The sequence below is a fragment of the Cannabis sativa genome, chromosome 6 (genome assembly GCF_029168945.1).
Source record: "Cannabis sativa cultivar Pink pepper isolate KNU-18-1 chromosome 6, ASM2916894v1, whole genome shotgun sequence".
In the NCBI taxonomy this organism is placed as follows: Eukaryota; Viridiplantae; Streptophyta; class Magnoliopsida; order Rosales; family Cannabaceae; genus Cannabis; species Cannabis sativa.
The window spans coordinates 72,813,000-72,826,642 of NC_083606.1; the positions used below are offsets into that span (position 1 = coordinate 72,813,000).

Here is a 13,643-nt window from a genome sequence, read left to right on the forward strand (position 1 = left end):
AATATATTCATCATAATTATGCCTTGTTTATTTTTTGAATGAGAGGTAAGAATTGTACTTGTCGTAAATAAATCTGTGGATTATATTATAAGCAACCCAATTGATCATCTATATATAGATCATATATTAAAGCTTTCTTTAAACAATCATACACAATTCGCCCCTAGCCCAAAAAACCAAAAATAACCCAACTTCATACACTAATAATGTCTCGTAAAATTCAACATTATAGTCACAACCATCTGTTGAATCAACTTGATGACATACGAGAAGTGTACAGAGAAGACATTATAATCACTTGCAAGTTATGCGAGCTTCGAATCGGCCATAACCAAAAATGCTACGATTGCAGAAAAGGATGTTTCTATACACTTCACAAAATATGCGCTGAGTTTCCACAATACCTTGACCATGTGTTGCACCCTGAACATGGTCATTTGATGCTTAAGAAGAGATCCATAGACGACACTAGTAAGTGTTATTATTGTGAGAATTCCTTCCAAAGCCAACAAACTCTTGCTTACATATGCACTCAATGTTCTCTTCACATACATACCACATGCGCTTTAATTCCTATACCCACCTTGATACGTGACAACGATAATGATACCAAAGCTCAATATCTCTGCCATCAACATCCAATGTCATTGGTCGAGCATGATCAGTCAAAGGATCAAGCTCAATGTTTTGTGTGTCAATCAATTTGGTCCGGTTTAGCCTATTCTTGCTCCTCTCCGGGTTGTAAGAATTTTCTTCATTATTCTTGTGCAAATTTTCAATCCAAAATTGATCAACATCCTTCTCATTCACACCATCCTCTAATACTTCAATTCAGTATGCCTCAATCTTGCAATGTATGCTGTAAGAAAGATTGTATGCTTACTTTCAGGTGTCACAACAGTGGGTGTAATTTTAATTTGTGTACGGAGTGTGTTGTTCCTAAGATATCTGTGAGATGTCAAAGTCATGATCACTCACTTTCCTTTGTGGAGAAAGCGTTTTACAAAGGTATTTGTAATGCTTGTCAAAAATCGTATACACAATGGAGTAGTGAGTGTGTTGTTCCTAAAGAAGTAAAGCGTACCCAATCCATTTTATTTCGCTGTGTGGAGTGTGATTTTAATCTTCATTTTTTATGTGGTCCATTGCCATCCATCATTAAATTTGATTATCACATACATTCTTTAACTCTTGTTGACCATTACATAACTAAAGATGACCACAATGAGGAATTCTATTGTGACATATGTGAAGAAGAAAGGGATCCATACATTCGCATTTATTGTTGTAAAGATTGTGATTTCGCTGCACATATTCATTGTCTACTTATTGAGGTAAGAAACAATTTCTATCACTATATTAATTTGTGTTTCTATAGGAAATAACAATTCTTATTTGCAATAAATTATAAGTTTTTATGAATCTAGTGCATATAATAATTTTAGGCATTGCTGTTAAAAAAATTAATTTTAAAATTTTATACTTTTACATAATTAGTTTTCTTTTTGGCAGTAAATATATTAAATATTTTCTAATTTTTATAACATTTTTATATTTAATTTTAAAGAAGTTAAAGGAACATATTAGTGATGAATATATGTTAGGTAATGATTAAAATGAAAAATAATGGTTCAAGCCTTTTGTTGAAACACGAATTAGGAATGTACATTAATTAATGTAGGTACAAGCTAAAATGTAATTATATAAATATATATATATTTATATATATTTATATTAAGAAGACAAATAAAACATTGAATTGAATTGTAGTGCAATGAAATATTAATTATTAATAAAAATAAGCAATAGCTTCTATACATAATTTAGTGATAATCTTTTATACATATATATATACTAGAAGAAAGTTACGTGCAAGGCACGTATATTTAGTTTTATGTTAGGTGTTCTATAATTTAATTGAGAAAGATTCAATAAATAATCATATAATTTAAAATGATTTAAAAACTAATTTTAATTAGTGTGTGGGGTTGTTTGAAAATCAATAGTGAAAAATCAAATTTAAAATTTACAGAAAGAGAAGAGGAGAATGGAGATTAGCTTAAAATATATTTAAAAAATAATAATGCTACACACTTACTATGGACACTTAACTCGAGCCGGTAATAATAAAATTATAAAGAATAAGGGTAGCAGGCATATAACTGGACATATGAAAGAAAGAATATAAAAAACAAAAAATATGATAGCTTCCAAATAATATTATAACAAAGCAATGCTCTCCAAATTTATCTTAATATCATTCTTCTCTTGAAGCTTCTCATCAATCTCATAGCACTCCATGATAGATTCAACAAAATATATGTGTTTATGTATATTTAGATTCAACAAAATATATGTGTTTATGTATATTTGTTTTGAGCAAATCAGTAAACATATATTTTCAACAAATTAACCTGATAAACTCAAGATCCACATATATATATAGCTAAGTATTCAAATACAATTGTAAAATCTAAACTTAAAACAAAATCAAATGGACAATTCATGCTCAACTAAAGCCATATATATGCTGTTATGATTACATCAACTCAAATATTCTTACTTGCTATAACCGAATTATAAAAATTAAAAAGTATAATTTGAGATATATAGACTAAAATTATCCAAATAAACAAATAAATTAGTTACACATAGAATTATAAATGATACTTTTTTTAGAGTGTGTTTGAAGCTTATGTGAAATTTTTTGGATCTCTTCACTACTATTTTTTATCTCTATTTTTTTTTTGTATAAATTAATATATATGTATATAGAAAATTTATATTAAAAAAATGAAAAATATACGTACATATATTTTATTGTTGTTAATTAAATTCAAAATAGTATAGTAATAGAGAAAATTTAAAAATTAGATTTTTATTATGAATTTTTATTTATTTAAAATAATTAACTTTAATAAAAAAAAATTAGAAAAAATGAGAACGTACAAGATTAGGTATATATATATATATTGTTGGTTTTAATTAAATTCAAAATAGGATAATAAATTTATGGTTTAAATAATATCACATGAGAACAATATATAATATTGTATATATATAAATAATATCAGTTCAAATATCAAATATCAATTTAAATGAGATTTGTTTTATTTTTATTTTATTATTTTATTATATATAAATAATATTTTATTATTTTATTAAATATAAATAAAAAGTCACACCCATAAATTTATCATAAACCAAGAATTCAGTTATATAGGCACACTTTATATAGAATAGATATATATATTTGTACGTACTAGCAAAAAGCTACGTGCGAGGCACGTATACTAAATTTATGCTAGTTTTTTTTCTATGTTATTTGAAAGTGATACAATTAAAAATTAAAGAAAAAATATTATTAGTTATTAGGTGAGATTATTATTATGTGTATAGGAAGAAATCATAAATTAATTAATCTTATAATTTTAACTTTAATCAAATAGGATTCTAGATATATGAATAATAAATAATCACATAAAAATCAAAAATAATTATTTGAATAAAGAGTTCAATATACACAGTTATATATATGAATCCCATTAATCAAAAATAATTATTCAATATATGAACAATAATTTGTCACGCTATATGTTTCCCAATAAAGAAATCAATCTCCTCATAGTCAAAAATAAATAATACATGTAATACAGATCTTTGTAGTAAAGTACCTAAAAGAAACAAAACTTCAGTTACCATAATTGGAAAAGGTTTAAGTGAACTAAATAATGACTAAGAAGATTTAAATTACAAAATAAAAATAACATATTTATATGAGTATGATTTTTTTGCTATATGAGCATGATTGATGTAAGAGAAAATAGATAAACCTATAAACATATAAATATACTTAATATTAATTTTGACAAAGAAACAATTCAATTATAAACAATTTTAAATATCAGCTTGATAATTTCAACACACTAATTACTCATTAAATAATCATAATGTATACATCATGATAACTTTATTTTATTTGATATCAAATGATAGAGATTATTGAGGTTTTCAGCCATGAAAAACACACTGTGATCAAAAAGTAATGCTCATTAATTGTATATTTCAAAGAAACCCAAATTTCCATGAATGTCCTTAATAAGATATAAACAATAAAGTTGTAAATTAAAAAAAAAAAAAGAAAGTAGCAAAATTTCAGTTAATATAAGAAATAGAACAAATTAAAGATTTATACAATACTGGAATTTGAACTCTTAGAGGCCATTAGCGAAGGGGCAAAACTCGTTAGATCCCCAAGTAGAACACTACCTTAATAGTCTGAACACAAAAATTGTAGAAATCAAAATATGAATAAATGAGCATCATCAACAAAAGGAAAATTAAAGGGAAAAGACTTAATAATCACGTGACAAATAATTATTAATTGAATTAAAAAGTTAAGATTATAAGATTAATTCAAATTATTGTTCATATATTGATTAATCCCATTAATCAAAAATAATTCAATATATGAACCCTATTTGATCGAATAGGGTTCATATATTGAATTATTTTTGATTATTAATCAATATATGAACCATAATTTGAATTAATCTTATAATCTTAACTTTAATCAAATAGGGTTTATAAAAAAGAGGCATAAATAATCAAATAGTGTTAGAAATATGGTAATTAAAAAAATCTAGAACCCTATTTCTTTTTTTTTTTTTTTTTTTTTTGAATTTAATGAGATTAATTTTATTTTTATTTTATTATATATAAATAAAAAGTGACCCATGAATTTCACATATACTATTTTATTTTTTATTATAAACCATTTTATTTTTAATATAAATAAAAAATCGAATTTCTCATAAACCAAGAATTAGCATATATCTTTATATATTAAAAGTGTCTATCTAACGACATTTCTTGGTTTAACAGAATATACTTAAAAATAAAAGAATATTCTGTTAAATTTAACGATTAGGTTTGATCTCGCGTTAACAAATAAACCCAATAATTAAACCCAAAAAATCAAACAATCTTTTAAATATTAATAATCTCTTTTTAAATTAAAAAAATTATCTTAGCCACATATCTCTCTAACAAACCTATCTTAAGAAAGAATATTAATAATTTTTTTTTATTTATTTTTTAAAAAAGAAAAATATAGATAAAATGTCTAGAAAAGATAATATAAACGTGAGACAGTATATGGGTTGCCCCTTTGTAATTACCTAGAAAAGATAAAATGGCTTAAAAAAATAAAAAGAAGATGAAATGGGCTGTAATTAGTATTTACCTTATATGTTTGTGCTTATTTTTAGTTTTATTTTTAATTTTACCACCAAGAGGAGAAGGTTGAAAAATATTAGAATATGAAAATATTATTGGTGCTTATTAGTAATTTCCAAAGAATGTGAAAGTCTATAAATATATAGTTGTGTAGCTATTATTAGATATGAAATGAGATAATAGAACTTTTTTCAATTAGAAGACTAATGTACATTTTACTATTAATAACATACATTATTATAACACAACTATGTTTTACTTACTAAATATGACACATATTTTATTTTTATAAAACAAATCATTCAAATAATTATACTATTTTAATTATTAATTAAAATAAAAAACTAAAATAATAAATAAAACTAATACTACGTGGCTTGGCACGTAACAATCACCTAGTATATATATATATATAACAAATTGTATATACATGCATGTTATAGCAGATCATGAAGATAATAAAGGGTAGTGGTGGTGATAGCAATGATGTGAAGTTAATGGCGTTGGGAGAGTGTGGATGGACTGAATCAATTGATACAAATGATGTACTACATACCACTCTTGGAGAGTTTCTGACCAACACCTTAACTGATCAAGACAATGCATTGTTGAGTAATCCTTTTACTTTTGATTGTTCATCACAGGACAAGACTGATGTAGATCAATTTTACAAGTTTCGCACACAAGCGAATTATCTTCTATTTGATAATCAGTTTCGATCATCAATTGAAAAGATTTATCAAATCAATCACTTTCCTTCTTTTACTTCAAACGATTTCAACAACTTCTTTTGGGAGCTTGTATGTTATAGACCTAAAGAAGGGTTGAAATTGGATGAGAAGTACTTGAGACAAAAAGTGGTTGATATTAAAGGATACAAAGTACCACTCACACTGGCTCACATCTTAAACACTTTGCTCCACCGATACACAGAATCAGATCTCTTTGGTGAAAGTGTTTGGAATTGGACACCTGGAATAAAGAGCGTCTTTGCTACCACATTTTGTATGGTTTGTGATCAAATGTGCAGAACTAACATCAACGATATCACTAAACATGTTCTTCAGGATTGGTTTTTCTATCTAAATGTCATCGCAGGAACTAGGTACAGAAATGCGGTTAGACTTACGAAATTTATAGACAAGATCATGAAACGTTTTTTCTGTTTTGAAGCAATGAGATATGAAAAAGACATTAAAGAAAAACTACAGGGGAGGATTGCGGACTTAAAAGCTGAGTTGAAGAAATGCGAAGAGAAGCTTGACATGTTCAACACTCATATATCTCAGACTTTAGAGAAAATAAAAAGCCCCATTAATGATGCTTTGAGTTTGAAAGAGAAAACTGTCGATCAAATAATTGGTTTTGATGAACTTCTTTATTCAAAATTTGAATCTGTACATTTTCCTTGACTTCAAAACAATGTAATGTTATAACATATTCATGTGTGATCATACTATAAACAACCGAAATAATATTTGTGATTGTTGGCTTGATTAATATATTAATTTATTAATTTCAACTTTTCCTTTTCTGCTAATAAAATGACTGTTGATCAACACTACTTTATGGAATGATTGTTGATATTTATTAATTAATTAATTACATATATACTAGTACCATTAACATAATAATACATGCTATAAGAAAAATAGCACTAGAAAACTGAAATGGATAGATCAACTAATAATTTAAATTTTTTTATAATTATTTTTATAAAATATCACTTTTTTTTTGTTTGCTACACTTTATTAATTTAATATTTAGTTCTATTTTTGCCTCTTTACAAAATCAAGACTGATTTTTCTATCTAAATGCCATTAATGTAGGAATGGAAATAGATGTATCTTATGAAATTTATAGACAAGATCACAAAACGTTTTTTCTATTTTGAAGCAATTAGATATCATGAAAAAGACATCAAGAGAAAGCTACAGAAGAGGATTGCGGAATTAACAATGATGTCTCAGACTATGGAGAAAATTAAAGACTCCATCAATGATGCTTTGAGTTTGGAAGAGAAAACTGTCGATCAAATAATGGGTTTTGATGAACTTAATTCTTTATTCAAAAGATGAGTATCCACATTTTCCTTGACTTCTCATACTATAGCATAAGCAACACCTAAATAATATGCATGTAGTTTGAAAACAGAGTAAGAGAAGAGAGAAGAATGAATGAATACTCAGCACACCTAAAACTTGGGGCTGGCTGCTCTTTATATAGATTTAGGAGATTACAACAATTAGAATATACAGGGGTATAATGACCTCATTATTTACAACGGTACAAAGGAATCAAATATCCTAGCAGAATGATTTGCAATCATTGAAAAGGGGGGACCAATACAAGAAATCAGTGACACCTGTCTAAACCAGTACACATAATGATAAGCAATGATAAATACTAATTAACACTCTTAATTCATTTCTTAACAGCCCCCCTCAAACTGAGTGGGGTCTCAACCACACCAAGTTTGTCACTTAAGAAATGAAACCGATGGCTGGTCAGACTCTTGGTTAGACAGTCCGCAACTTGATCATGGGAAGGAATGTATCTGATGTCAAGAGTCTTGTTGAGAACTTTGTCCCTCACAAAGTGAACATCAAGTTCTATGTGTTTAGTTCTTGCATGGTAGACAGGGTTTGCAGCCAGAGCACTTGCTCCCATATTATCGCACCATGTGATGGGAGTAGTATGAAGTGGGAAGTTAATCTCCTTCAACAATGCTTGTAGGAGATTTCAGCAGATACTTGGGCAAGAGCCCTATATTCTGACTCAGTACTCGATCAAATAATTGGTTTTGATGAACTTAATTCTTTATTCAAAAGATGAGTATCCACATTTTCCTTGACTTCTCATACTATAGCATAAGCAACCTAAATAATATGCATGTCTGTACGTGATTGTTGGCTTGATTAATATATAAATTTATTAGTTTAAACCTTTCTTCTTCTTTTTTTTTTTTCTACTAATAAAATGAAGGAATTATATATACATCTTCAAGTATTTTTCTTGTTTACAGAGGGATAAATATTAATTGATTAACTACCATTAACATAATAATACATGCTATGAAAAAAAAAATCACAAGAAATGGATAAAACTAATAATTTGATTTTTTTTTATTATTTTTATAAAAATGTCATTTTCCATATATAATTTGATCTATCTATTTACAATAATATATATGTTATTGTTTTTTTTTTTTAATAAAATGCCTAGATATATTAAAAGGTAGACCTCATGGTCATTACATTATAATTTATTTGGTATGGAGCACGGATCGACCATACCAGTTACATCACTGACAAAAACTCAATTAGTCATATTATAAGCCGCAAAATTACATAGTCTAGAAATAAACAAAAAGTTACAACTAATTAATCAATAGGTTTAAAAGATTTTTACATTGAAACACATAGTTATCAATACCCCAAATGGAACAAATCCACTTTAGAGTGTTGATCACCATCTCAGAATACTCTCAGTTATCACAAACGAATGCTTCCAAAGGATTGTTGATTCCAGGGCTAACAAATAGGCCATTGCTTCTCCAATATATAAGTCAGAGAATTTGAGCATACAATCATATGTTATGTTATGGTTATACTTTATTAATTTAATCTTTAGTTATGTCTTTGCCTCTTTACGAATTCTAGGAGCTTGTTTACAACTACAACGGATAAAAATTAACTTATTAGACTTATATCAAAGTGTTCATGAAATAGTCAATCTATCTAAACTAATATTTAAACTAATATGCACCTTCTAATCAAATCTACAAATTGGAAATTGGTGTCCCTACTAAAAAAAAGTAGACTTTTAGTTCTATCTTTTAACTACTTAAACTGATTGTTGCTTATTTGTTGTCATGGGTGAAAAATTAGTTGTTATGTGTGATTGGAGAATAATAGAAAAATTTACATAAATAAATTAAAAAAAAAAAGACACTTAAAATTCATACAAAATAAAAATTAAGATAAATTTTGAAATTATAGTTAGAAAAATAACATTTTTTGGGATTTGAAACAAATTTTGCTATTTGAAAAATACGAATTGGACCCATTTTTCTTGTTGAGACAAATTTTGGCCCATTTGGCTTATTTGTCAAATCTTAAGGAAAATTGAAGAATACCCTTTTTTATATATATATATATACTAGTTAAAGGTTACGTTCCGAGGCACGTAAATATTAGTTTTATTTAAAGTTTAGTTCTTTATTTTTATTTAGATTTCTGTAAGATATGATTATGCGAATGATTTTTTTTATTAAAGTAATATTTGTACTATTATATTTAGTTATTAAAATATAATTGGGTATATAAGTCATAACAAAATAATATTTATTATTTACTTATAGAAAATTTAGAGAAACAAGATATAAGTTTTGCAAAATTTAAGACAAACATGATGTAACAAAAATTAAAGAAAATGTGTGATCTTAAAATAGAAAAAAAAAATAAACGATGTAACATGAGAAATGTTGGTCTAATATTTCATCGTCTCCAGGTGCGTACTTAATTGATACAAATAACAAAAGTTTACTTGTGTCAACTGATAGAGGCAAGTCAAATATTATTCTACAAATCTAAATTAAACATATACTGTAGTTTTAAATTAATAAATGATGCAGAGCTACTTTATGATTTCAATTATCTAAAACTGGTATCAAATGTTCTCAATACGAGCGATAAAATGTTTTCGATTTAAGCACTGAAATTTCAATTCGTCTTTAGTTTTTTCTGAATTAAAAAATCGGTGCAACAAAATTAGTGACGATACTTCCATAACATCATACGGGAAATATAAGAACACATTTTGAAAATTACACAAATAATAAAGCAAACAAAATGGTGATTTGGAAGGCAAGTTCATCCCAAAGTAATTAGAGAACCTAGCCATTTTATTGTAGATTATTAGTAATACTACCTGTTTCCAACTAAAACTGCTGGCTCTTTCACAATCTCCTGCAAGAAATCCACCACCTGGTCCTTCCATACCATATTCTATAATTGCCTTCTCACTCCACCCAAATCCAAGCAAATCTATGGCATAAACCTTGTGTTTTTTAGCCAACTCTGGTATGTAATATCTGAAATAAAATTACTTATTGTCATCATCAAAGTAAGTGAAGGAAACATATATTTGAATCTTATACATAAAGCTCAAAACTTTACACTACTTCCTTAGCAATCTAATTAGAAATTTAGAACAAGAGAAGAATAGTAAGATGAGTACTAAGTACTAAACCTCCAATGATATGCAGAAGCACCAAAACCATGAATGAGAACAACCGGTGAGCCTTCACCTTGTACAACATAATGAATCTTACGACCCTTCCAAGTCCAAAAATTGTACAGGTGAAAAAAATACCTTATCAAAGAATAAAAAAATGCCGATATTTCAAACTCAACACACATTTAGATTGATAAATTGTTACAAAGGCTTTCAAAAGACAAGGACCAATAAAAGGGTGCAACATCAAACAATAAGATCTTTTGATGGAGATATAAAATGACAAAAATCATATACAAAACTTATAGTAAATTAAAATATTGCACAACTAATAAGGAACAATATTTTTTACCGTAAAATATAATTACATCCCTAACAATTGAAAAACATGAAATGATTAAGATACCTCCATGGATTTCAAGAATAAACCATGTCAAGAGATATAAAAAATCCTAAAGGGCATTATGCAAACTAACATCCAGAAGGCAAAATCCAAAATGTTAAATGTTAAAGTTAACCATAAAAAGTACAAATGCAAAAGGCAATCCCAAAATTAGAATGCATACCCATCATCTTGATACTTGTATATCCAACAGGTGTCTTAGTTTCATATTTCTAAGTACCCAACTGAGTAAGATCAATTAATTGTCTCAAAATAAAGCTCATGTTTTCTGCAATTCCACCTGTAACAGTAATAGAATCTATTAAGCATGTTGATACTCGTTCGTAAAAAATAAAAATTCAAAATTCAGAAAAATTGAATGGTAAATAGTGATTTAGAACCTGAGGAAGAGAATTGTTTACATGGTCCAAACATACTCTCTTTTGAGTATTGTTAATTTTAAATCTCTTTACTTTGTTTTCTTTAATATTTACCTGAGCAGCCAACATGGACTTGGAATTCTCGACCAGATGATCATGTGCTTGTTGAAGCTTTTCCTGTCGCTGAAGAAGCTCTTCCTGTTGTTCATGACCGAAATTAGCCAACTGCTGCAAAACTGCCCTGCAATTTAGATTACAGTATGAAACAATTATGTATTTTAAGAGTAAAAGAAACAATATTTGATGAAATGAATAGTGATAATGCTATACCTGCTCTCTTCTAGAGCTTTAGACTGAAATTGACAGATTGCCCTTTAAGAACTTCCTTTTGTTTTTCCAATGAAAGCCCTGCTACATTTCCAATATCATCAGCCTTGTTTTGAAGAATGTTCATCTTGCTAGACATGGAATCTCCAACTCTGTTAATCTCTTTCTCAATTTGAACAGTCTCATCTCTCAAACCACCTATTTCTTTATCTAGATTACAACATTAATAAAAGAAAACTAATTAAAATACCTAAAAGTAACTGAACACTAATCAAAATCTAAGAAAGTAACAAAAGAAATTTAAAAACCCAAATCATTCAGTCTTAGGCTTTGCGATATTCAACTTTTCATTTCATTTTCATATCAGCTTAATTCAACAAAATTGGTATGTATGTATCACTCATTGGGACCAATTTCTTTCACTTACCCATAACCGTAAGGGATATCGTTATCATATTCTTGTATCGGGGATTTATAGAAACTAAAAACCCAAAGCTCCATGATACAGACATCAGGACTAACACATAAAATTGATTGAAATTTGTTAATGCTTAAGATTTTTTATTTTAATATTTTGAATCATGTCTAAAAAGACAAACCTAAAAAGACAACTTGTTCTTCCTGTTGATTCAATCGGGAGTGTGATTCTGCTCCTCTGTTTGTTTACGATGGTGGTGGTCGTCGTCATTGCTACCTCTAAACTTGCCATCGTAGGCAGTCTCGAAGCCTTGCTCGTGATCCTTTTGGGGGAGTCGATTGAGCCCGGCCTTCGTTCTTATTTGTTTCGATTCTCATCAACCTCTATTCTGCTTCGTAAGTGGGGATGAGAAAGAAAGAAAAGAGTTGCATCTGATGGTGTGTTTGACACATAAGAAAAGAATAACGATTATTAGTTATTAAAAAATTAATTAACGGAAGAGTTGTCCTCCGTTAAAGTTAACAGAAAAAGTTTAAAAGATTCCGTTAAACCAAGAATTGCCGTTAGATAGCCACTTTTAATATATAAAGATATATATATATATATTAACCAAATTTACGTTTAAATAAAATTTAATTCAAATATACTTCTTTTTATGAGTATTGTACTTAAATTATTTTTACACACTCATATAACTAAGACATAATTTCAAACGTAATAAAGTTGTATTCTTTGTAGATGGATGTGTAGGTTTGTAGGCAAAAGTTTGATTAGAGAATAATGAAAATTATCATGAAGTGATAGGAGTAAAATTGGTAGAATATATGATTGAAAAGGTTAATATAATAGATTTTAAAAGAGATAGTAAAAATTAAAGACATCAAGTTAAAAGAGGTATGTAGTGTAATTTCTTCAATCCAAATGTCTAAGAACATTGGGCATGCACTTATTATTATGCAACATGGTGTGAAAATATACAAATTAGATAGGAGAATCAGAAAAAGAAAAATAAAAGCTTAAAATTTTGAAAGAAAAAAAAATTAAAAATACAGAATCTAAACAACATTACAAATAGGGTAAATAGTAGCATAAGTACCCAAAGTTTTAGATTTGTAAGCGGCATAAACCCAATGATTTTTTTTAGTGGCATAAATACCCAATGTTTATAAAACTGTAATTTTCTTCTAGTTTCATCAGAACAGACTCTATTATTATCTTAAACAGGACACATATAAGACCCAAATTTTAGATTATTTGGTCTGGACGAAAAATATGTAGTATCAGTTATTTCTAAATCTTTTTTTAATAAATTTAAAAGGGAGCATGTACTAACGAAAATAGAGAAAAATTACAGTTTTACAAATATTAGGTACTTATGCCACTAAAAAAATCATTGGGTTTATGCCGCTTACAAACTCAAAACTTTGGGTACTTATGCCGCTATTTACCCTTACAAATATATGTATATATATATAGTGAAGGGGTATAATTACAAATAAATACAGTCTTTATTTTTCTAAAAAGAAAACTAACAAATATATAACAATACACTCTCTTTTGTAACTAAAGTTTTTACAAATTTATAACTACATGATTATAAATGTATAATCATATATATGTTACAATTTTGTATAAATACAAGGTAAATAGAAAACTATAT

At 27.4% G+C, this 13,643-nt stretch overlaps 1 protein-coding gene and 1 long non-coding RNA gene across 3 annotated transcripts; one reads left to right on the top strand and one right to left on the bottom strand.

The window, feature by feature from the left end:
* The first annotated feature begins 148 nt into the window (after nt 1–148).
* Nucleotides 149–6,735, top strand: LOC115724452 (uncharacterized). Its single transcript, XM_061117625.1, has 2 exons — nt 149–1,334; nt 5,685–6,735. The coding sequence occupies exons 1-2, from the start codon at nt 207–209 to the stop codon at nt 6,648–6,650; spliced, it is 2,094 nt and encodes a 697-aa protein (XP_060973608.1). The 5' UTR covers nt 149–206; the 3' UTR covers nt 6,651–6,735.
* Nucleotides 6,736–9,927: 3,192 nt separating this feature from the next.
* Nucleotides 9,928–12,587, bottom strand: LOC115707079 (uncharacterized). 2 transcript variants are annotated; one of them, XR_009688521.1, is made up of 5 exons: nt 12,165–12,587; nt 11,353–11,775; nt 11,043–11,159; nt 10,492–10,614; nt 9,928–10,333 (listed from the first exon to the last, which is right to left on the bottom strand). It is a non-coding gene; the product is annotated as an uncharacterized LOC115707079 (long non-coding RNA). The 2 variants fall into 2 exon arrangements; XR_009688522.1 differs by lacking the exon at nt 12,165–12,587 and having other exon boundaries at nt 11,353–11,479; nt 11,569–11,601.
* Between the last annotated feature and the right edge of the window lie 1,056 nt (nt 12,588–13,643).